This window comes from Lepisma saccharinum, chromosome 2 (genome assembly GCF_977018435.1).
Source record: "Lepisma saccharinum chromosome 2, izLepSacc3.1, whole genome shotgun sequence".
Taxonomy (NCBI): domain Eukaryota; kingdom Metazoa; phylum Arthropoda; class Insecta; order Zygentoma; family Lepismatidae; genus Lepisma; species Lepisma saccharinum.
The window spans coordinates 95250976-95273970 of NC_139230.1; the positions used below are offsets into that span (position 1 = coordinate 95250976).

Consider the following 22995-nt stretch of genomic DNA (forward strand, 5'->3'; position numbering starts at 1 on the left):
ATTTGGAAAAAGACGATGGAATTCTTTCCAGTGTCACCTGCACCTGAACGTCTTGAACCCACACTAAATGCACTAAATCTACCACCCGAAGATTGTTAGAAAATATCTTCTGGATGATATTTTCTTAACTCTAGCTGAATTTACTAACAGGAGACACCTCCAGCAAACTGGAAAGAAACTGAAATTGACAGTTGAAGATTTGAAGAAGTTTATTGCTGCCACAATTATGATGTCATGTTTAGGATACCCTAGGATATGAATGTACTGGGCACAGAAAACCAAATTGAATGCCGTTACAAACATTGGCATGAGCAGACACAAATATTTTACCATCAGAAAACATCTGAAATTAGCTGAAAAGGAAGGTAACAAATTTTGGAAAGTCCAGCCAATTATTCAGACTGTTTTAAATGGTTGCACATTGAATCCTAGACCACAAAATGTTTCAGTCGAAGAACAAATGATTCCCTTTTGGGGTCACACTCCAGCACGACAAGTAATCAAATCTAAACCAAATCCATGCAGTGTAAAAGTGTTTGTTGCAACAGCTACTGATGGTTTTGCCTTGGACTTTTTCTTTTACCAAGGAAAAGGTGATCTATTGTTACTGATGAACGCTACAAAATTTTGGATGTTGGTGGGAAATCTGTGATGAAACTAACAGAGATTCTTCCTCCTGGGACAACAATATTCATGGATCATTTCTTCACCTCTGTTCCACTTTTAGATTTCCTACACAGTGAGGCCGATTGTCAGGGGATAGGGACTCTTCAGAGAAATAGAATTCAAAAAAACTGTAAGTTATTATCCGATGCAGAGATGAAAAGGCTCCCAAGAGGTGCAATGGATCAGACAGTTCAAAGTGATGGACAAATTGCAATTGTAAAGTGGAATGATAATCGACCAGTGTATTTAATTTCTAACAAACATGGAGCCCTTCCCAAAGACAAATGCAGGTGCTGGTGTCGGAAGGAGAAAAAGTACTTTGAAGTTGACAGACCATTCGTTATTAAAGAATACATAACAAATATGGGTGGTGTTAACTTTCTGGACACAGTTATTAGCCTGTACAGAATAAAGACCCGTACCAAAAAATGAACAGCTCGAGTGATCATGCATTTTATTGACTTTGCCATATTCGCAGCCTGGATTGAATATAGGAGAGACCAAGTTGCTCTTGGCACACCAGCAACAAACATATTGGATGCTCTGAGCCTCAGAGTAAAATACGAGAAGCATTTACTTCATGGGTCAACTGTTGAGGGGGAAGATGGAGAAACTGATTTTGAACTTCTTCCTCCCCTAAAGCATTCAAAAGGTACAGTTCCACACCCACCCGACGCACTTCAAAAGAAACATGTCCTCCACCTACCTGAGTTTCCTGAGAATATCACCAAAAACCAATGCCGTTTCCAAGGATGTTCACCTAACAAAGCAAGGGTTAGATGTTCAACATGTAAAGTTTTCCTCTGTATTCAAGACAATAGAAACTGCTTCAAATTATATCATGGAACTCTAGAATTTCTGTGAAATGCCATAAAGAGTAATTTATAAAAATATCATTGATAAAGAAATTTGGTTTTAAAAGTTAGAAAGGAAATACACTAGACTCTCGCTAATCCGGCCCTCAATAGTCCGCCCTCTCAGTAGTCCGGCCCACATCCGGCCTGTGAATTATCGTGTTCAACAATGTTGTTAGTTAAAAATGTTAAACAATGCTATACATACGTACAGTATTTGAAATTGTGACTTTCTTACAGTAAAGTTCAGTACATACTATGGCTTCTAAAAGGAAACGCATTACGCTTGACCTCAAGCAGAAACTCGAAATCTTAGATAAGTTGAACCGAGGCTCTTCACAGAAAGCCATTGCTATTGAGTACGGTGTTGGATGAGCAACTATTTATGACATCAAGAAGAAAGAAGAAGTTATTCGACAGTACGCATCCCAAATGGATAGCGAGTTGGGGAAACGGAAGGTTATGCGAAAGAGTGACAATGAAGAACTGGACGTAGCTGTTTATAGATGGTTCATACAGCAATGAAGTAAAGGAATTCCAGTCAGTGGCCCGATAATAAAGGAAAAAGCGGTTGCATTTAACAAACAACTTGGTGGCAGTAACTTGTTCGCAGCAAGCGAGGGTTGGCTATCAAATTGGAAAAAAACGACATGGCGTGTGGCAGCTGACAGTCACCAGGGAAAGTCGCTCAGCTAATGAAAAATATGCAGAAGAGTTTGTAAAGAAGATACGGAAGATAGTAGAGGAAGAACATTTAACTGCAGATGCCTTGTACAATGCTGATGAAACTTGCCTCTTTTACAAGATGCTTCCTTCAAAAACATTAGCTGCCAAGAACGAGAAGGAAGCTTGTGGGCACAAACAACAGAAACAGCATGTAACCATAATGGCGTGTTGTAATGCAAATGGGTGATTAGGAAATCCCAAAATCCATGTTGTTTTCAACACAGTGACAGAAATACACTACCAGTGCAACATTGTGCCCAGAAGAAAGCATGGATGGACAGAGAAATATTCTCTCGGTGGTTCCACCAAACATTTGTACCAGCTGTGAGAAAAGAACTGAAGAAGAAAAAACTTCCACTGAAAGCCATCCTTATAATTGATAATGCTGCCAGTCATCCTTCTGATGTGACTCTAAAGTCTGATGGTATAGAAGCACTCTTTCTTCCACCAAATGTGACAGCCCTGATACAGCCCATGGACCAAGGGATTTTGGAATCAATTAAACGTCATTATTGACATGCACTTCTTGTTTCCTTGCTGAACGAATGTGAAAACAACTCTACCGAAGTTATGTTGAAGGTGTGGAAAGCAATCAACTTACGTGACGTTGTTTTCCAAACAGCAGAAGCATGAGATAAAGTGGAGAATACAACCATAATGAAGAGCTGGAGAAAAGTGTGGCCATGCATTGATGCAGAGTTGGAGCCAGTACTGAGCGACAGCGATGAGCCAGTCAATTTGGAATCATCAATTGCTGACAATATGTACATTGATATGTTACACAAGCTTCTGGGAGGAGGAGAAATTGATGAAGAGGATGTTGCTAAGTGGCTGAATGAGGAAAACTGTGAGATAGACCAAACTTTAGCAGATGAAGAAATAATCAAAAGCGTGCAGGAAAGTACTAATGATGAAAGTGATGAAGAAGAGGACACAGGAGGGGAGAGCATGAAGATTTCTCACACTGCTGGTGCGGAAGCTGCAGATATCTTCCTGGAGTACATTATGCAACAACCAGATACATGCAGTACCGATGTAATGCTTGTAAAGCATTTGCGTGATAAAGCATGCCGCCGTCTTGTATCATCATTGTGACAACTAAAAATTTGTGACATGTTTCATAGTGAGTGATACTACTGTATATGTACACACTGAACGACTAAATTTTCTATGTAAATGAATGTACAGTGTCTTTGGATTTAATAAAGTACAGCCTGTATAGTCCCTATGTGTTTAAACTACATAGTAGTACGTAATTTCCGACCCTCTCAGTAATCCGGCACCCATATGTGCAAGGAATGGCCGGATTAGCGAGAGTCTAGTGTACATAATATCTGAATGTACCTCAAATGTCTCTCTGCAGGAATATTAAAAGAGAAAAATGTTTTAGATTGGTTATTATACATAAATATATGCTACAATTATAATATTTCCAATAATTTTGTAAACTTAAAATATAATAAAATTATTTAGAATAAACATTTGTTCTTGAAAAAGTAATTTTAAGGAATATAATGCAAATAAAAGTTTAAAAAAAACACTTTCTACAAGTTACAGTCCTAAAGTCCCCTGTAGGGGACATGCATTTTTTATCACAAGTGGGCTGGCAGAATTTTTTTCCATATTTTTGGGTGTTTTATGTGATAATATTAAGCAAATAAGAAAATATCAACAAAATTAAAATATTTTTTCGCTGGGCCTGAGGAGGGTATACGTAGTGTAGAGGCACAGAATACTGGTCATAGCGTCTCTACAGTCAGTTTTGCCAGAAACAGTAGATAGAAAACAAAAGTACTTTCACCAGTGTTTACTGCATGGTGGGTGGGTAGTTTCGGGGGGGAGGGGAAAGGATTATTGGTTGGCTAGGTTGAGTTCGGGGGGTATAGTGGCATGCATGCCTGATATATACACATGGCGAACCCTCCCTCACTACATTCCTAAACCAACTGAACGACTTCACTACCCTCAAATTCACCTTGTTCCACTCCAAAGACCAAGTGACCTTCCTAGATGTGGACATCCACATCGCGGGAGACCACTTGGAAACCTCCATACACATCAAACCAACCAACCACCTTCAGTATCTTCATTACTCCAGCTCACACCCCTACCACACCAAAAAAACCATCCCATTTTCCCTAGCTCTCAGAGGCCAACGCCTCAACTCATCTCCCTCATCCCGCCAAAACTACAACCTACGCCTGCACTAAGCCCTAACGAACCGTGGCGGCGGCTACCCCCCCACCCTCATCAACAAACAAATCACAAGAGCCACCTTCCACAACCGCACCAAACCACCCAAAACCAAACCTCCAGCTCTCATCACCCAATAGCACCCCCACATTACAAATATCAAACATACCCTCCACTCCCTCCTCCTCATCCTGCACAGTGATCCTGACAGCAGGGACATCTTTCGGGATAAACATAGGGTCGTCTTTCATCCCCCCCCCCCAACCTCAAGAACATCTTGGTCCAAAACACTCCCACCCCTTCCACACCACTTCCCCCAGCTCACAGGTGCAATACCTGCCCCATACTCATGACCTCCCTCACCCTCCTGATCCCCACAGTGGCAGGTGAGTTCACCCTATCGGCACCTGCCACTCATCCAACCTGATTTACACCCTCATCTGCCAAATCTGGGGCAACTTCTACCTGGGTAAAACCTCCACCCCCTTGAACCTAAGGATCCACAGTTCCTCCACCCAAAACTCCGATTTCAGAGTTGCCATCCATACCAAAAAACAACTGTTTCCGTGTGGCCATCATCCATGTTTTACCCCCCTCCCCCACCACTCTGACACGTCTTTCCGCAGGCAATGGGAAGGGCCTATATATCAGGCATGCACGCCACTATACCCCCTGGACTCAACCTAGCCAACCAATAACCCTTTCCCCTCCTCCCCGAAACTACCCACCCACCATGCAGTAAACAATGGTGAAAGTACTTTTGTTTTCTATCTACTGTTTCTGGCAACACTGACTGTAGAGATGCTTGTTGCTTTTTTTAAGTACTTTGGTCTCACCCAATGACATATACAGAGAGGTTATTTCAGTCGTTTACCGCGACAGCACCGGCCGCTTAGCAGCCCCTTCATGCAACAGGTCCTGGCAAATTGCATTACAGGAAGTCTGTAACAGAAACAGGTTGTTTTGTATTGTTTCCACTTTTCACAATTACAGTTACAATTACAATTGAAATAAGCACGTACCTTGTCGCAAGGATGCTGGAAGAGGTGTCCTCCCAAATACAAATACTTCTGGCACCTTATTTCTGACATCTAATCTTAGATTAGACATCGCTACTTTATCCTCAGTTGACAGAAAGGGAAGACAGCATCCCGGCGCATAAAGCAAACTAAAAGCGTAAAATGATATTTAAAAGTAATAATAATGATCACTAACATCCTGTGTTATAAGAGATGTTGAAAATGACCTCCTTCAACAGCAATACAACACGTTTCTTAGGTTCAAGAGATCCTGTCTCTCGTAATTGCCTGACCACTTTTCTGCAAGAGTTCGTTTTCACGTAATTATCGTACATAAAAACTCTTTGTTCAAGACTGTATTTGTTTAGCAGCATAACTAATGAATTATTAACAATTAACACACAATAAAGCACTAGCACTGAATAGCACAAAAACTCAGTAACACAGCATAAACAACACGCGTACTGATAAACGTAAACAGAAGTGAACGTAGCGTAGACTCTCTACGTCTGGTAGCCGACAGTGTTGCTAACCATTTTTTGGCAATGTCCCTACAGACGTAGTAAAAATCTCCCTACAACTGACCAAATGTCCCTACGCCAAGTAAAGCGACTAAAAAAAACAACACCTCATGAGCGTGCAAAACAGAAGATAAAATAAACACATTTACTTACCAAATCTTTCTGCTTGGTGCTTTCACAATTAATGAAGGAGCGAATTTACAATACAGGAACCCTCCCCGATTTTTGTAATATTTCGCATACTCACTAATTAAGTCCTCCTAATCACGAATTAGAAGTTAAAATTTGGGGGTCACGTGTAGAAATTGCAAAATAAGTTAAATTGAGTGCTCATTATTTACCAGAAGATTTTGTGTTTCCAATACTTAAAAAACGAAATATACATTCCTGATATTACTACGACCTCAAATTTTAACTGTTTGCCTATCCTAACCTAACCTAAAATTACCGTGAATGGTTCGTGGGCTATCCATCAATGGTTTGTGGGTTGCATGGTTTTTCGACCCCAAATTTTAAATATGTTTGCCTTGCCTAACCTAACTTAACGTAACCTTACCGAGAATGGTCAGTGGGGCTATTCGTGAATGGTTTTGTGCTAATTGTGATTGTGAACCGATAAAAAAATCTTATTTTCATAACACTTTAACGGCAAACGTTCATCAACGAAGACGCCATTTTCGTATCCTGCTATTTTATGATCGATGCACTGTTGCCAAACTTACCTGTAATCAAATCAGTCCACATTCCACATATTCTTCTACATCATGATTGTTACTGTCACACACAGCCCGACCCTGTGGCCGAGTGGTTAGCACATCGCACTGCGACGCCAAGGGTCCCGGGTTCGAATCCCGGTCGGGCTTGGTTGTTTGTGAATGTCCATTCATCAATTTCATCATTTCATCACTCATCCCCATCTTCGCAAATTAGCCAAGAGGCACAAAACGCAAAGTAAAATAAACTAAATCAATCAATCAATCAATCATGTTACTGTCACATGTAAGCACCTTCTTTGGGCAATATACCGAAATCCATAAGTTTATTAATTAGCCCACGGCTATCCTCCTGCACACTCCACCTAAAAATCTATACAACATTAACAATTTTTTTACTGTTCTCTTCCGCCATTCTTACACGATCCATGCTCTCCAAGTATGAAATCAACAGAGTGACAATGCTGTAGACAGTGTAACTAATTCTGAACGTCAATTGTTCATATCAACAAATATGGCTACCATGCTTGTATACGGAGAATCATTGCGAGAATTGAAAAGCTTATTTTACAACTTCTACACGTTAATGAACATTTTTTTCACCTCATCCCAACATGTTAACTTGAGATAAATCATCACGACTAATTATTTTGTGAGTATAAGACGTAGCATAGAAATTACAGAATGGTCCGGTATTGTAAATTTAAATTCTTGCCTTAATGAATAATAGGGGTGTGCAGGACAGAATTTTTTTTGGGTCTGGATGGGATCGGGACGGGAAATTTCCGAAGTCCTGGAAATCTCGAATTCTACACGTCATTTTCACTTATTTGTAGAATAAAAACTTAAAATTTCCGATAAGTTCCAGAAACTTACAATGCAGAAAACGGCGAGAATTAACAACTTTTTAAAGTGACCATTTGGTATTTCCCGACTGCTCGGGATCCCGAAAAGTCGGGAAGTCATTTCCCGAAATCGGGATCGGGATGGGAAATTTTTTCCCCGGTTCCAACTTTTCGGGATCCGCACACCCCTAATGAATAACGTTGAGTCATTTACAGTTGATTATGTTATTTGAAGCCATACATGCTGCTGCTGCTGTGAAGAGATAGATGTTGGTTGGTGATGCTGTATTTCCTGCAGTCTTTAACAATTCTGGTCCCATTCTATTTCTCTTTTTTGTTTTTGTATCACTTAACATTGAAAATATTCTTTACGTTTCCATGTTAGAATGTGGCAATGTTACACTATTTTCGCGAGAGAGGAAATGTTTTAAAAAAAGAACTTGCCTTGAAAGTTTTTGGTAACCGATAACATGTTCAAAATTCTGATGGCGATTTGATAGTTAGTTCTTTTTTCTCCTCCTCACTAAAGTATCCAGATAAACTAATCTATTCATTCCAAACCGAGAACGATGAAAGTGCAACTGACTGGCGAGTAAGCTTTGCACAATAAAATGTTATTTTCCAAGATTGAAAAAAGTCCCTACATTTTCCCTCATTTGGCAAATCTGTCCCTACGTCCTCCGCGGACGAAATATAGTGAAAAGTCCCTACAGTTGGCATCACTGCTGACAGGTGCAATATGAAGTGCCCTCTCGTGGCTGACAACTTCCCGATAAGCTGCCGGCGCTCTCGCGACAACTGAGGATAAAGTAGCGATGTCTAATCTAAGATTAGATGTCAGAAATAAGGTGCCAGAAATATTTGTATTGGGAGGGCACATTTTCCAGCATCCTTGCGACAAGGTACGTGCTTATTTCAACTGTAATTGTGAAAAGTGGAAACATTACAAAACAAGCTGTTTCTGTTACGGACGTCCTGTAACACAATTTGCCGGGACCTGTTGCATGAAGGGGCCGCTAAGCGGCCGGTGCTGTCGCGATAAACGACTGAAATAACCTCCCTGTATTAACCTACTCCTCCCCATGTATTAATTGTTTCCTGCTGAGAAAGACTTAATTTTTTGGAGCCAGAATATAATTTATGTTTAATTTCTACCACATCAAATATATATACCGTATTAGGGTTATGACTTTTGTAGCCACTTGTTCCTGTGTCATAAATCTATGAACTTTACTTCAAAGGTAATAAAATGGGGAAATAATTTGATTTAGTTTTGCAAAGAGGTCGTCCCAAACCGAAGAATCGATTTTACCATATACACATAGGCCTACATATAGTTTATTGTTTTAACAACATACAAAATTACAAACTTACAAGTAGGAATAGCATAATTATAGCATAATATATAATTATCATGTCTTGTTAACTAACTAATTCTCTAGCCTTCTTAAACCCGAAGGTTCATGGCTGCAACAACACAGGCTTTCCATCTGTCCTTATCCTGAGCAAGATCTATATACTCTTTTCCATCCCTACCAATTTCCTTTAGGTCCATCTCCACATTATCCCTCCATCTTCGCCTTGGCCTTTCTGTAGGTCTATTACCATCAGGTTTCCCAACAAGAATCCTGTAAACTCCTCTTTCCTCTCCCATTCGTGCCACATGGCCTGCCCACCTAAGTCTTCTTGATTTAATCATACTAATAATATCTGGACATGAATACAAATTATGTAGTTGTAAATTATGTAACCTTTTCCACTCACCTGTCTCTTCATCCCTTTTAGGTCCAAATATTTTCCTAAGGATCTTATTTTCAAATACTCTCAATTTATGTTCCTCCTTCAATGTAAGGGACAAAGTTTTGCATCCATATAATAATACAGGCAAAATTACTGTTTTGTATATTTTAACTTTTAGCTTCTTGGATATTAAACGAGAAGACAAAAGTTTATGAAGATAAAAGTAACATGCATATCCTGTATTAATCCTGCTTTTTATTTCCTCTTTAATATCATTTTCATGTGTTAGTATTATTCCTAAGTACTTGAATGTGAAACTGGTTCTATCGAGTTGTTATCAATAATTAGATTTTGATTATTACCTAACACTTGGTTTCGGCCTGTAAGCATATATTTAGTTTTCTCTTTGTTAACTTCCAAACCTATCTCTTTAGCAGTTTTGAAAAATATGTTAGCATTATTCTTAATTGTATTTATATCATCCCCTAATAAGTCTACATCATCTGTATATGCTAACAACTGAGTCACACCATTTAATTTTAGTCCTTCTTTAGTTTCTCTTACCTTCCTAACAGCATATTCTAAGGCAAAATTAAAGAGCAATGGAGATAATGCCTCCTTGTTTTAACCAATCATGAATTGTAAATTTGTCAGACACATTAATACCCACACGAATTTTACTTTCTGTTTCACTGGTGCATACTTTTATCATATTAACAAGCTTCTTAGGTATTCCAAACTCGACTTACATATTATATAATTTATCTCATTTGACCGAATCATATGCTTTTTTGAAATCAATATATAGCTGTTGGACACTTTGATTATATTCCCACTTTTTCTCAAGTGTCTATCTGATGTGAAAAAATTGATGTGTAGTTGATCTGTTATGTTTAAATCCACATTGATAATCACCTATAATGTCATTAGCATATGGGGTTAGTCTTGTTAAAAGAATGTTAGATAATATTTTATATGTTGTTGAGAGTAGAGAAATTCCACGGTAGTTATTGCAGTTCATTTTATCACCTTTTTTAAACACAGGAACAATTATGGATTATTTCCACTGTTGAGGGATTTCTTCTTTATTCCATATTAAACAAATTAATTTATGAATTTGACATATTAACGAATTTCCACCATATTTAATTAACTCAGCTGGTATTAAATCAATGCCAGGTGCTTTGTTATTCTCTAGCCTTTTAATACTAACTAACTAACTTTCTAGCCTTCTTAAACCCGAAGGTTCATGGCTGCAGCAACACAGGCCTTCCATCTGTCTTTATCTTGAGCAAGATCTACAACCTTGGTGACAATGAAGTTCGACCAGAAAGGAATACGTGATTAAATACACAGAGGCGTAGGCGGTGGAATGGGTGACCCGCAGAAGTGACGCATGTGTGTAAGAGGAGGCGTGTGAGCAAGCAAGAATCGCGATCCCAGCATGTTGCACCCAAGGTCACGTAAAGAACGAAAACGGGGAACTATACTCGTGACATTGAACTTCGACCAGGCACCAGACCCATACGGAAAATTCCAGATAGTGGCGCATTCGACGGAAGCATGACGTCCCGGACACGATAAGGGAGCCCACCGTATATAAGCGCATGCTGTGCACCGAGGAACCGCAGTGCATCATCACCATGGCCAGGGGCAAACCTATTGACAACACCGTGAGGAGAAGAGTGGTGGATTTGCCACGGGATGGACTCAGTGAACGGGAAATAGGGCGCCAACTGAACTTACCCAAGTCAACCGTCCACTGCATCATCAAACACCACCAAAATACGGGTACTACAGAGCCAGGTAAGACCCCCGGTCGAAAACGCCTGCTGAGCGTGCGTGACCTACGGATATTTAGGTGCTATATCCAGACCAACAATCATGTTTCTGTGGCCGAATTACGACTGTGGACTCGAGAACGCTTTCACATTGAAATGTCAACCAGAACCATTCGCCGTTACCTACAGCGATGCGGTTACCGAGCGTACAAGGCGAAACGTAAACCCTTCCTTTCCATGTTGAACAAAGGCAATCGACTACGGTGGGCACGATTGTACCGGGGATGGACATTTCGGCAGTGGAACAGGGTTTTGTGGACAGACGAATCCATTTTCAATGTTGTGTACGGGAAAATACGGAAAACAGTCATTTGTCGGAAGGAGGAACAGAATGAAGCAAAATGCTATGCACGTCAGGTACAGAAACCTGCGTCAGTGATGGTATGGGGATGCATGACGGCATCTGGGGTTGGCCCACTACACGTCTGTGAGGGCATTGTGAATGCACACGCCTATACACGCATACTTGAGCGGCATCTTTCCACAGTGCGAAGGCACCTGTTCCACAGGCGGCGTCTCATCTTTCAACACGACAACGCCAGTCCTCATACAGCGCGGCTGACAAGAGAATGGTTGACTCGCCATCACGTGCGAACTCTGCCATGGCCACCATCGAGTCCCGACCTCTCGCCCATTGAGAATGTGTGGCATGTTCTTAAGCGACGTGTGCAACAGATCGGACCCACGACAGAGGCTGCTCTTATCGCCTGCCTGCAGGAGGAATTGCACCGCATCGATGTGGAATACCTTGAACGACTCATCCGCAGCATGCCCCGACGCTTTGCCACAGTTATTCGCCGACGGGGCGGCGTCACAAAATGGTAAACAGGATCCTCTCTAACAGTGGTCGAACTTCAATGTCACGTGTAGATGGACGAAAATGTTTTATTTTGTGTGGACACCATATATTGCTGCGTTGCAGCGGAAATTTATGTTTTCCTTTGTTCCATGTAGCCTGCTGAATAAAATATGTTCAGCATATGCATGTGTTCTCCTTCTTTCACAACGCACTCCTATATTTGTGACTGGTCGAACTTCATTGTCACTAAGGTTGTATATAATCTTTTCCATCTGTACCGATTTCCTTTAGGACCATCTCAATGTTGTCTCTCCATCTTTGTGTTGGCCTTCCTACAGGTCTCTTACCATCAGGTTTCCCAACAAGAATCCTGTCAACTCCTCTTTTCTCTCGCATTCGTGCCACATGGCCTGCCCACCTAAGTCTTATTCTAATAATATCTGGACATGAATAGAAATTATGTAACCTTCTCCCTCACCAGTCTCCTCATCCATTTTAGTTCCAAATATTTTCCTAAGGATCTTATTTTCAAATACTCTCAATTTATGTTCCTCCTTCAATGTAAGGGACCAAGTTTCACACCCATATAATACTACAGACAAATTAATCTTTTGTATATTTTAACTTTTAGTTTCTTAGATATTAAACCAGAAGACAAAATTTTATGAAGGGAGAAGTAACATGCATTTCCTGAATTAAGCCTACTTTTTATTTCCTTTTTTATTATATTTAATATAATTTTATCATATTATATTTAATTATAATGCAATGGAGATAATGCATCTTGTTTTAACCCATTTAGCCTTTTAATAGCATCGTTAACTTCAGTCAAGTTAGGTTCTGGAACTAAAGGTTCTGCTGTGTGAACTTCATTTTCTTCAGATTTATCTCCTACATGAACATTTAAAAGGTCATTAAAGTAGTTCTTCCATCTATTTAAAATATCACTTGGATCAGCCAAAAAATAACCATCTTTATCTTTTATCAAGTTTACTTTAGGTTGCCACCCCTTTCGAAATTCATTTACACCTTTATATAAATCTCTGATATTTTTGTTTTTGCTGTTTGTTTCATTTTCAGTAATTTTGCTTTTCAAGTAATCTCTTTTTTTACTTCTAAAGGTTCAGTTAACTTCTCGCTTTATTCTATTATAATTGCTTAGATTTGTATCGTCAGTGTTATTTAACCACCTAAGTCTAGCCTGATTTCTTATTTCTATTAGATTATGACATTCGTTATCAAACCATGGCTTACTTTTTCTTGGTTTATGGTATCCTATGCTTTCTTTAGCTGCTGATTCTATTGCATTAAGTATGTGCTCCCAATTCTTATTTACGTCCGTTTCATTTATATTTTCATCATCATTTAAATCCTGCAAAACATCAAATCTATTTGACAGTTTAATTTGGTAATCTTTCTTAATTCTTTCCTCATCAAATTTTCCTGTTTTAAATTTTAGAACTTTTAGATTTTGTTGCTTATGGTTTATCACTGCAAGTTTTTCTCTTAATTTAGCAATTACTAAATAATGGTCACTGGCACAGTCAGCACCTCTTTGTGAACAAACATCAATTATACTAGCATGTCTTCTCTTATCAATGAGAATATGATCTATCTGATTATGAGTTTTACCATCTGGAGAAGACCAGGTATATTTATGGATATCTTTATGTTTAAAGGTGGTACTTTTCACAATTAAATTCTTTGAGGTTGCAAAAGTAATTAATCTTATACCATTATCATTACTTAATTCATGAATTCTTTACCAATCATGGGTTTAAATGTCTCTTCCTTACCAATCTCTGCATTACAGTCACCTAACAGAATTTTCATATCATACTGGGAAAAGGTATGAAAGACCTGTTCTAACTCTGCATAAAAATCATATTTAGTATTATCATCTTTATCTTCCGTTGGTTCATGTATGTTTATTAAAATAATTCTACACCACCTACCCTGTAAAACTGCATATGATATCCTATCATTAATAAATTCTACTGTTTTAAGAGCAGAGATAATTCTATTATTATTCTATAATTCTATCGTGTCTTGTTAGACAAAATAAATCTGAGCTGAAGTTTCTCCTTCATTTTACAGATGTTATTAAGATCTTGAAGACACTTGATTGCCCATTCTGCATACTGATTTGTTCTGAGAATTTCCAGTCTCGATGGTTCTTGATTTCAAAACTTTTTCACACAGTTTAATTCTTTTACAGGAACCTGCAAGCTGCTACATAGTTTCTGATAATCATCTGCATTTTATTACTTACTTGAAATTTTCTATTTCCACGTTGCACAATGTAATGGTTATTTCCAATTAATTTCGAAGGCTCCCTTCATTCACTAATGATACAGCTTCAGGAGTGGAGATGGTACTGCATCATGCATCACTGCTTTGTTAGTTCCTGGGTGGCAGTAGTTGCATTTTCTCCCATTTGTTGGTGCTGGTGTGTTTCCTGGCTTGCATCGTCTGCTGTGCTTTTTGCTTTCTGTTGTCAGGTGGTGGTTAGGAGGCTGGGCTGTCTGTTGTGCTGTGTTGCTCGGTGTGGTGTAGTTTCTGTTCTTTGCGTGGCTGGAGGGGGGTGGAGTAGGTGCACTGCATCTTTTCTTTTTGTGGTCTGGGATTTTTTGGAGGACGGGGTGCCAAGTTGGGTGTGCCTGTCCATTGACAAGGTTCAGTGCTGGTTTCTGTTGGATGATAGCATGGGTTTCTTTGACGGTGTTTTCTATGACAGAGCCGGTTGGGTGAAATATGGATGTGGAGGAGATGGTGTGATCTGTGGAGTGGATATGTTGAGAAAGGCCTGATTTTAGCCTGAAAGTGCTAAGTATTTCAGCCCCAATTTTCTACCTTGTGTGAACCAATTAGCATAAGGGCGAAAAGTGATCATCCCTCCTCCTTTCCTTTGATGTATAAAATTAAGCAGTCACTTCTGGATACCTACGCTCAACAAATACAGCATGCCACAAGTAAAGAAAGAAAAGAAGAAATTGCCGCTGGTGTGCATGGCTATGCAATAATTGCATGATTCAGCCTCCGGTTTTTTGTTTCTTGTTTTTTAATGCTTGTATCTGCATTGGAAATTTTGTTTGTATGTTTGCAGCATTGACAGCATGGGAAAGTGTAAAGCAGTCATCCTATTTTTTTTGGTAACACTGTTAAGCCTTGTTTCCATGTTAATAAAACATTAAAATGCTGACCAAGGCAAAATTTATTGTATAAATATATGCACTAAAAATGTAACGTTTCTACCCTCTAGGAGGGTCTTCTTCAGACAAATGTGAATCTCATGTGAATGTTAGTTGTTTTGCGATTTCCTTTCTTTCTGCTGCGACTTTGACCATATATAGCACACTTCCGATAAAACTTGTACAAAACAACTGCATTTGCGCCAAGGGCCTTCCATTCCACCACGTTTTCTTCAAACTTCCCCCTTCCCACTGGTCGGAGAGTGGGAGTGGCTGGAAACATCAACCAGTGCCCATGTATTGTCTTATTGCTCCAAAGCAATGACTCATCCATTGTAGAGAAAAGGGGCATTGTTTGTAATCTGCAGTGATGATTACGAAATATGAGCACCAGGCAAGGTGAGGAGTTAACACATAAACTAATTTCCTTCTTTGTGCTGCCTTCTGATAAAAAAGTAAAGTGTTCCCCTGTGCTTAGCACCACGCCATGATGGCATATAGGGGGTGTGGGGGTAACGCCCCACACTTTCTTGATCCGGTCGTGAGTGGGGGTGATGTGATCAGCACCATGCCCCTAACCACCTTTACCCCCCCCAGGGTTTCCCCCGGGTACCCATGTTATTCGACGCTGGGTGGACGCCGGGGCCGCTTCCAATGTTAGAAAAGTCCCCGGATTTGAACCGGCCGGGGATCGAACCCAGGACCTTTAGCATGGTAGTCAGACGCGTTACCGACTGAGCCACCGCGGCCACAACAACTCTAATTTGTGACTAACACAAGAATAAACATCTTGAATACTTGGAGCAGTGCAGTACATTTCAAGAACAGTGCCAGTAGAATGCCTGGTTTACTAAGCACCATAAACGTTCTGAAAATAAATAACACAATATTCAACATAGGAATGGATGCCAGGAAAGACTGCTGAATCCAACAATAAATCATCGATTAACATGGGTGTAGATAACAATCCCCCTATTGTGATGTCTAAATATGTGCAAGTTTGAAAAAGCTTGTTTTGAGTTCATTTTATGCTGTTGGCCTAATCAGGACTGGATACATGTGCAGTTTAAAGTGGAATCTGAACCATTCTACATGTTTACACTATGAACTGAATCCAGAACACTTTGATTACAGTATATAAAGATGATTGCCACTTGACATCCAACTATAAGTGATCCCCCTTTACCTGACACTTCTAAAACTAGCAAATTATTTCCATTTAGAGTAAAGGTTGAATTTTTCCAGCCTTGTCCCCACATAAACTGGCTCTGGGATTCATCAAACAAATGGGTATCTGTGGGGTTGGGTAAAGGTGGCCAGAGCATGGTGCTGATCACATTACCTACAAAATGTATTGAGATCGAGAATGTGGGGCCCCCACATACCCTAAATGTGCCTTCATGGCATGGTGCCGTATGCATGGGGAATTTTACCTTACCTTTACTAGAGCAAATGGAGATCCGACACAATCAGATGGATACATTGAACCTAATAGGCAGCAATTAGAAGCAGTCATCCACTGCCCCTACTCATTAAAGTGGGTCGTTATTAAACCACCACTGATTTTCACAGCATCTCTTACTTTTTATTTTCCTTAGGAATTCAGAATCATGCTTCTTTCCCGTTGTTAAATTATTTTTGACACATTATACCCCTAAAAAGTAATTGTGTATTAATTTCTTCCTGACACTTTAGTTTCACTTCTCCCTTATGCTTTCCTTTTTTTACGTTTTTATTTATGGGCTGCTGAAAAATGTAAAATCGGGTTTTTTCTGTAATAATAATAACCACCATTATTTTAGCATGCATTACTTATTATATTACTGTTATTATTATTAGTAGTAGTAGTAGTAGCAGCAGTAGTAGTAGCAATAATACTCATGTCTATTCATTTGTGGTTGGCATTCTGGCTATTAACTGAAACTACTTGAAGCATGGATTATTCTACAATATGAGAACTCAGAAGCCCAGCCATAAAACCGATTTGTTATGATTTCATGTCAATGCCAAGGAAAGAGTCAATAATGTGGTTACTTACATGTTAAGGAGAAATTGTACAACATCTTCAATTTCTTTTTCAGATTGCTCTTTGCCTTATGCCAGTAGATGATAACAAGGACTGGAACGTGGCTTATGAAGTCTCGTTAAAGTAATTATAGTGATCAGATGAGAGTGTTATTTCTGTTGACATCTTTATTCAATTATACCAGGTCATTTTCCTTTACAAGTTGTAATTTTTCTATTTCTTACACTTGATTTTTAAATTATATATCCTTTAGTAGTTTGCCAAATATGCACAAAATTAACCATTTGAACAAAGTAGTTCTTGCTTACCAAAGATTATGATATGTGACAAGTATTATTTTCATGTTTCAAAGTGTGGTGTAAATTTTTTTGTACGTTGATATTTTCTTTACTACTGTACATACCAGGCCTGGGCTACGTGGTAAATTTGTGAAAATGCACGTGGCGAACTTGTAAAGAGCAAGGTTACTATAGTGTTGTTAGAGGAGTGGAAAGGACAGAACAGCATTGTCAGTGACTTACACATGGGATACATACACAAAGTTGTGCTGCAATGACACATAATTACACATACACACAAATTGTAAGGAGCACTCATATTCTGCATGTTCAATGGGAACTAAGTTTGATGAGTGGGCTGTTGATTTAGGTCAAAATTTGTATGAGTAACAAAAGTAAGTTCCATTACCAAAATTAGGAGAAAAGTAGGGAATTTTAATAACTCAGGTTTGCAAAAGATCTTTTGCATTAATATGCAATAAAAGAACTGGTCCCTTTCATGTATATATAACCAAACAGATAGAAAAGTTAGAAAAAATGATAGAAATAGGAAACAAGAAACATTTCATCTGGAGTGGATTAGATTTATTTTTGTTTCTTTGCACACACTCAAGCAATAATGTAGAAGTGACAGAAAGATGTCAACTCTGAGGAAGTAAGAAGTAAGAAATGAAGATTTTACAGGTTTCAGAAATCTTCGAATTTCAAATTATGTAAAACATTTAGATTTGTAGAGCAAAAGAAAAATAATACCAATATAATATTATATATTATAGAATTTTTAAACAATATTATAGGATATTTAAATTAATACCAAACCCACAAATCATTCCATTGCACACAAAATTAAACAGGTGCCGATAATATACATACACTAGCGATGCAAGGAGGGAGGAAGTGAGGTTTTGAGGTATATTGTGCAGGCGAGAAGCCTGCAGTGCACAGAACTCGCATGCTTCCACAGGTGCATATGAGATGCCGAATTCTGTTATAAACATTGTCATTTTCTTGTTTATTTTCAGATTTATTTTTAAAATGCTTACTTTCATAACAAACTTGAGAAATCCATTTTGTAATTTATGTAAGAACTGTATTGAGAATTTAAGTAATGTATCTGTAAAATAAAACTGAATAAAAATCTCAGTATGGAACCTTGAGTTTGCTGTACTAAACTGAAAATTACCATTCATATATACACAAAACATGCAAACTTATCTACGTGCCTGTTTATTTTCCTCTTTTAATTTTGGTGACCGCTTCACCATCCACCAATAAACAGGTATGTGGATATGTTCACACGTTTCGTGTGTATATGAATGAATATCTAACCACATCTAAAGTCCCATAACATGAATGAAAATTACTAGTTAATAAATTATTCTCTTTTTGAAGTTGCTCTGTTATTGTAAGGAATGCTATATTTGTAGTACCAGTATCATTTCTGTAGTCAACTGGTCATAACAGATATCGAATAGAAGGAAAAGTGTGCTCACTTGAGGTAGTTCTTTGGTTTCGGATGATCTTGGCTTAAATTCTTCATTAAAACATACATACAGCCTATGTCCCTTATATTCCTGTCCCTGTAATAGAGTCTCGTAAAAATTTTAGTTATGATTTGTCTAACCAATGGAACCTAGTAGAATAAATGTAGGAGAGTCAGAAAAACTTGGGTAGACATCACCATATTCTGGACCGGGTGTTTTAGATGACATTTTCCAAAATGGCCGACAGCGACAATATTTGCTTTTATTTCCACTCCTGAAACCGTTAGTCATAATTTTGGTGTCTAAATATATGTTTTGAAGGGTGAGGAATCAAATAAAATGGTTCCTGAAGTTGTCTGATTGTTATTTATTTCAGAAAATCTTTTTTTTTCTTCTTTTTTTCATCTATAAAGGATAATATGAACAAAAACTGACTAGAATTATTTGGAAAGTTACATTTACACAACATAAAAGATTTGAAAAATATATATAATAAAATAAAGCACACATCAAAAAAATTATATTCCAATAAAGCACACATGATAATTATGAAAACTCTGAACTTAAATGTTTTTTACAAGTTATTTCAACAATCTACATAATAATATGATAATTTCTTATTTTTCTCCTACACTATCTTTTACATTCTTCGCCGCATTTACAATACTCAGTGCATGGTAAATATTTCATACGACATTTACATCTATTAGTAGCACATGCTTTACAAGTACACTGTATTAGTAGCTCGGAAGGTATTTCATGATGACAGATATCAGACTTTAGTACGCCATTTGCATCTTTGCACCATCCATAATCGGTTGGTTGCAGGGTTCCATCAGGAAAGTAGCTTCGTGAAAGTTTTAAGCATTCCTGCAGAACAGAAAAACTTCTCAAATGTCCATTTCTTATTGAGAAAGATGAGGGTGGTAGCTCAGATATGTGCTTCCGTTTGTGTAATAAATAACGAAGCTCATCAAATGTCTTATACTTTGAGGTTGGATGTTAAACTTGAACAAGATATTCCTCTGCTTTATGAAGTGCTTCTTCAGACAGAGTATTTTCTTCTGCCAATCCAATTAGTAATGTTTCTGGTGATGCTTTCAGTGAAGATGGCTTTGTTCCTATCTTGCTTGTAACATCACTACCTGTAATGATGTGTGCCTTAATTAAGATTCTGCAAAGCGTAGCTCCCAGTTTTCTCCCCAGCGTGTGTAGAGGCACATAATGCAATTTGTCACCCACTCCCACTTTAATCCACATTTCTTCCAATCCTTTCGTGAATAGTTCAAATAGATATCGAAGGACGAGAGAACAACTACATCAGTGTCACTAGATAATAATATGAGATGTTATGCCTGACTGAACAGCATGGAATATATGGAGTATCATTCTGGAATCTGCTTCTTCTACAAAGGTCTGAAGGTCCGAGCAAGTTCGATGTTCCATGTTCATAACTATGAAGCCATCTCTGGTATCATTGTCTCCTGTGATGGTTCCACTTATCACTGTAGTGAAGTTAGTCATTTTGCATGTTCAATAAAACCAGTAGCAGCGGACAATTGAAGCAGCTGTTTGTTTTTACTTGAAGACCAGAATCTGTCCATCTGTATAGGAATTACTGTGTCCCATTCGATTGTCATCATTTCAATTGGGTCAGCAGGTCTCCGTCTTTCTCTTCCACCTTTGTTTAGTGACTGCTCGATGTAGCTGTCAAATACAAAATCCACTCGTTTAGTTCCGTGGTATTGAGTTGCATTAGTCCAGACTTTATCAAATATAATTTTAAAAGTTCCCATACACTTAGTTCTGAGTTGGCCAACTTGTGACATAAAATCAACTACGACAGCCGTATTCATGACTTCACGTTCTTGAAAACAGTAATCAGTTGGATCTATTTTTTTCTCCAATGTGAAACAGTAGATACTTTACAGGTTTGGTTGTGTAGCCATTATCATCTAATAACATAATAGTTGGCAGCAGATCATATTTCAAAATATCTTTCATTGTTTCTCCTCGTGCTTTAACTATGTGTATACTTCTATCATCTGCAACAATATTATTATTTTGGGAAGCAAGTGTTGTCTTCGATTTCGGAGCAGGCACTACGGTTTCACCCATCATTGTTGGGAGTCTTACCTTCGTGATGACACCAGAAAGTTTTGTAGTTTTGGTAATGAAACGTTCACTTCTGAATAGTTCATAACTCTCTTCTCTATGCTCTCTCACTTTCATCAGGCGGATAGCATCCTCTCTAGGTATACATTGTTTACTGATAAAATTATGAAGTTGGGTCTGGCTGGATGTTTCATATGGATTGCCTCTACTGTTCATAAATTCAAATACTGCATTCACAAACATTAACATCTTGGAACTCAAGTTTCCTGATAATTCATGATGAAGAGTTACCTCACTGTAACTGGTATCATCAGCACCAATTATTGTCCAATTATTCCTTTAGAGCTCTTTCGAGATCGTTGGATAGTTTGCTCCAATTTCATGACCGGTGACACAGCACTAAATGATCGATTGCTTTGCCTCACTGCAAAATGGCCTGTTTGAAATTTCTGATACACTTCAGGATGCTGTTCCTCCAACCATCACATTTTTTCCAGATACCATGATGCATTCCTTAAATAGTTAATACTGTCAAATTCACAGAATATAGGTTGAAGGTTCTGAATAGCTTGAAGGTGGCTATTCCAATCGCCATCTCTGTCAGACGCTATGAGAAATGTCAACAAGTTTACAAGGTAAAGGAATGTATCCTAGTATCGGCACATTTCGAACTTAGTGGCACAATCATTGGAAAATTTCTGAAAGTCATTGTACAAAGCTGCTAAGGTTGCTAAAAGTTCATTAAACTCTGTTGGGCTTGTTTTCACATTGTTAGTTGAAATACTTATTTTCAATTTCTGGGCTTGTTGAATGGTAATAGCATATTTTTCTTTGGGGTTACATTTCCAAAATGCTGACCATTTCATCTTCAATGTAGCTTCTTCAAGAATCAGTAAGCCCTTGAGCGATCTGACATAATGACTTCCATTCATTACTGATTCTGCAGTTTTAACACCAAGCACCTTGCACTCAATAAGTGCATCCTTTGCACCACTGCCACACAGATATTTTCCAATAATGTGCCGGAAGACCTTTGCGCAATGGAAGTTTCCAGTCATTGGAATGATGTCAGGAAACTCAGAAGGGCTACTCATCATAATATCAGCAATGATATGGAATACACCCTCATCTGAAAATACTGGTAAGGCTGATTGTTTTAACTGTGAGCAAAATTCTGCAAACTTTTCAATGATAAGAAAACTGTAGCATGTTCTGTAACTGGCCTGGGGATAAATGGAAGAAATCCCACATGCATGAGAGGTGGTGTAGCTGTTGATACCAAAGCACGACATCCAGCCCATGTTGGAACAATTAGATCATCAGTTGTATCTTCAGGAATCCCATTTTTAATTAAAGTGATTGCAAATTCAGTTTCAGCATGTATCTTTTCAGTGCTCTCATAACAGAGCAGGTCTTCCTTAACTTTGAAACTTTCATGAAAACATGGTTTGCTGTCTGGTCTCTTGTAATGTAGAACCCTTTGACATGGTAATTCCTTTCGTATGTAGTGACTTCGTTGAATAAGATTACTCTGAGATATCCTTGATTTGACTGGCAGTTTTGTTGGATCTGGACAAAAAAAAAAAAGATTTTCTCAAATAAATAACAATCAGACAACTTCAGGAACCATTTTATTTGATTCCTCACCCTTCAAAACATATATTTAGACACCAAAATTATGACTTTAACGGTTTCAGGAGCGGAAATAAAAGCAAAATATTGTTGTTGTTGCCCATTTTGGAAAATTGCATCTAAAACACCCGGTCCAGAATATGGTGATGTCTACCCAAGTTTTTCTGACTCTCCTACATTTATTCTACTAGGTTCCATTGGTTAGACAAATCATAACTAACATTTTTACGAGAGACTATTACAGGGACTGAATTATTAGTCATTCACTCAGTTGCAATATTTATTGTAAACACAGTTGCCATCATGTGCCCAATCTGTATATGGGGTGAGCACCTCTGCATATTGTGAATGA

General features: G+C 38.4%; 1 protein-coding gene across 4 annotated transcripts in view; it reads left to right on the forward strand.

The window, feature by feature from the left end:
- LOC145984101 (EF-hand calcium-binding domain-containing protein 7-like) overlaps positions 1 to 18563 on the forward strand; it is a 184667-nt gene extending 166104 nt beyond the window's left edge. For all 4 annotated transcript variants that reach the window (XM_083117517.1, XM_083117518.1, XM_083117519.1 and 1 more), the window contains exon 12: positions 17190 to 18563. In XM_083117517.1, the coding sequence (XP_082973643.1) occupies positions 17190 to 17261 (72 nt within the window). In that variant the 3' untranslated portion in view covers positions 17262 to 18563. The remainder of the gene's footprint in view (positions 1 to 17189) is intronic.
- The last annotated feature ends 4432 nt before the right edge of the window (positions 18564 to 22995 follow it).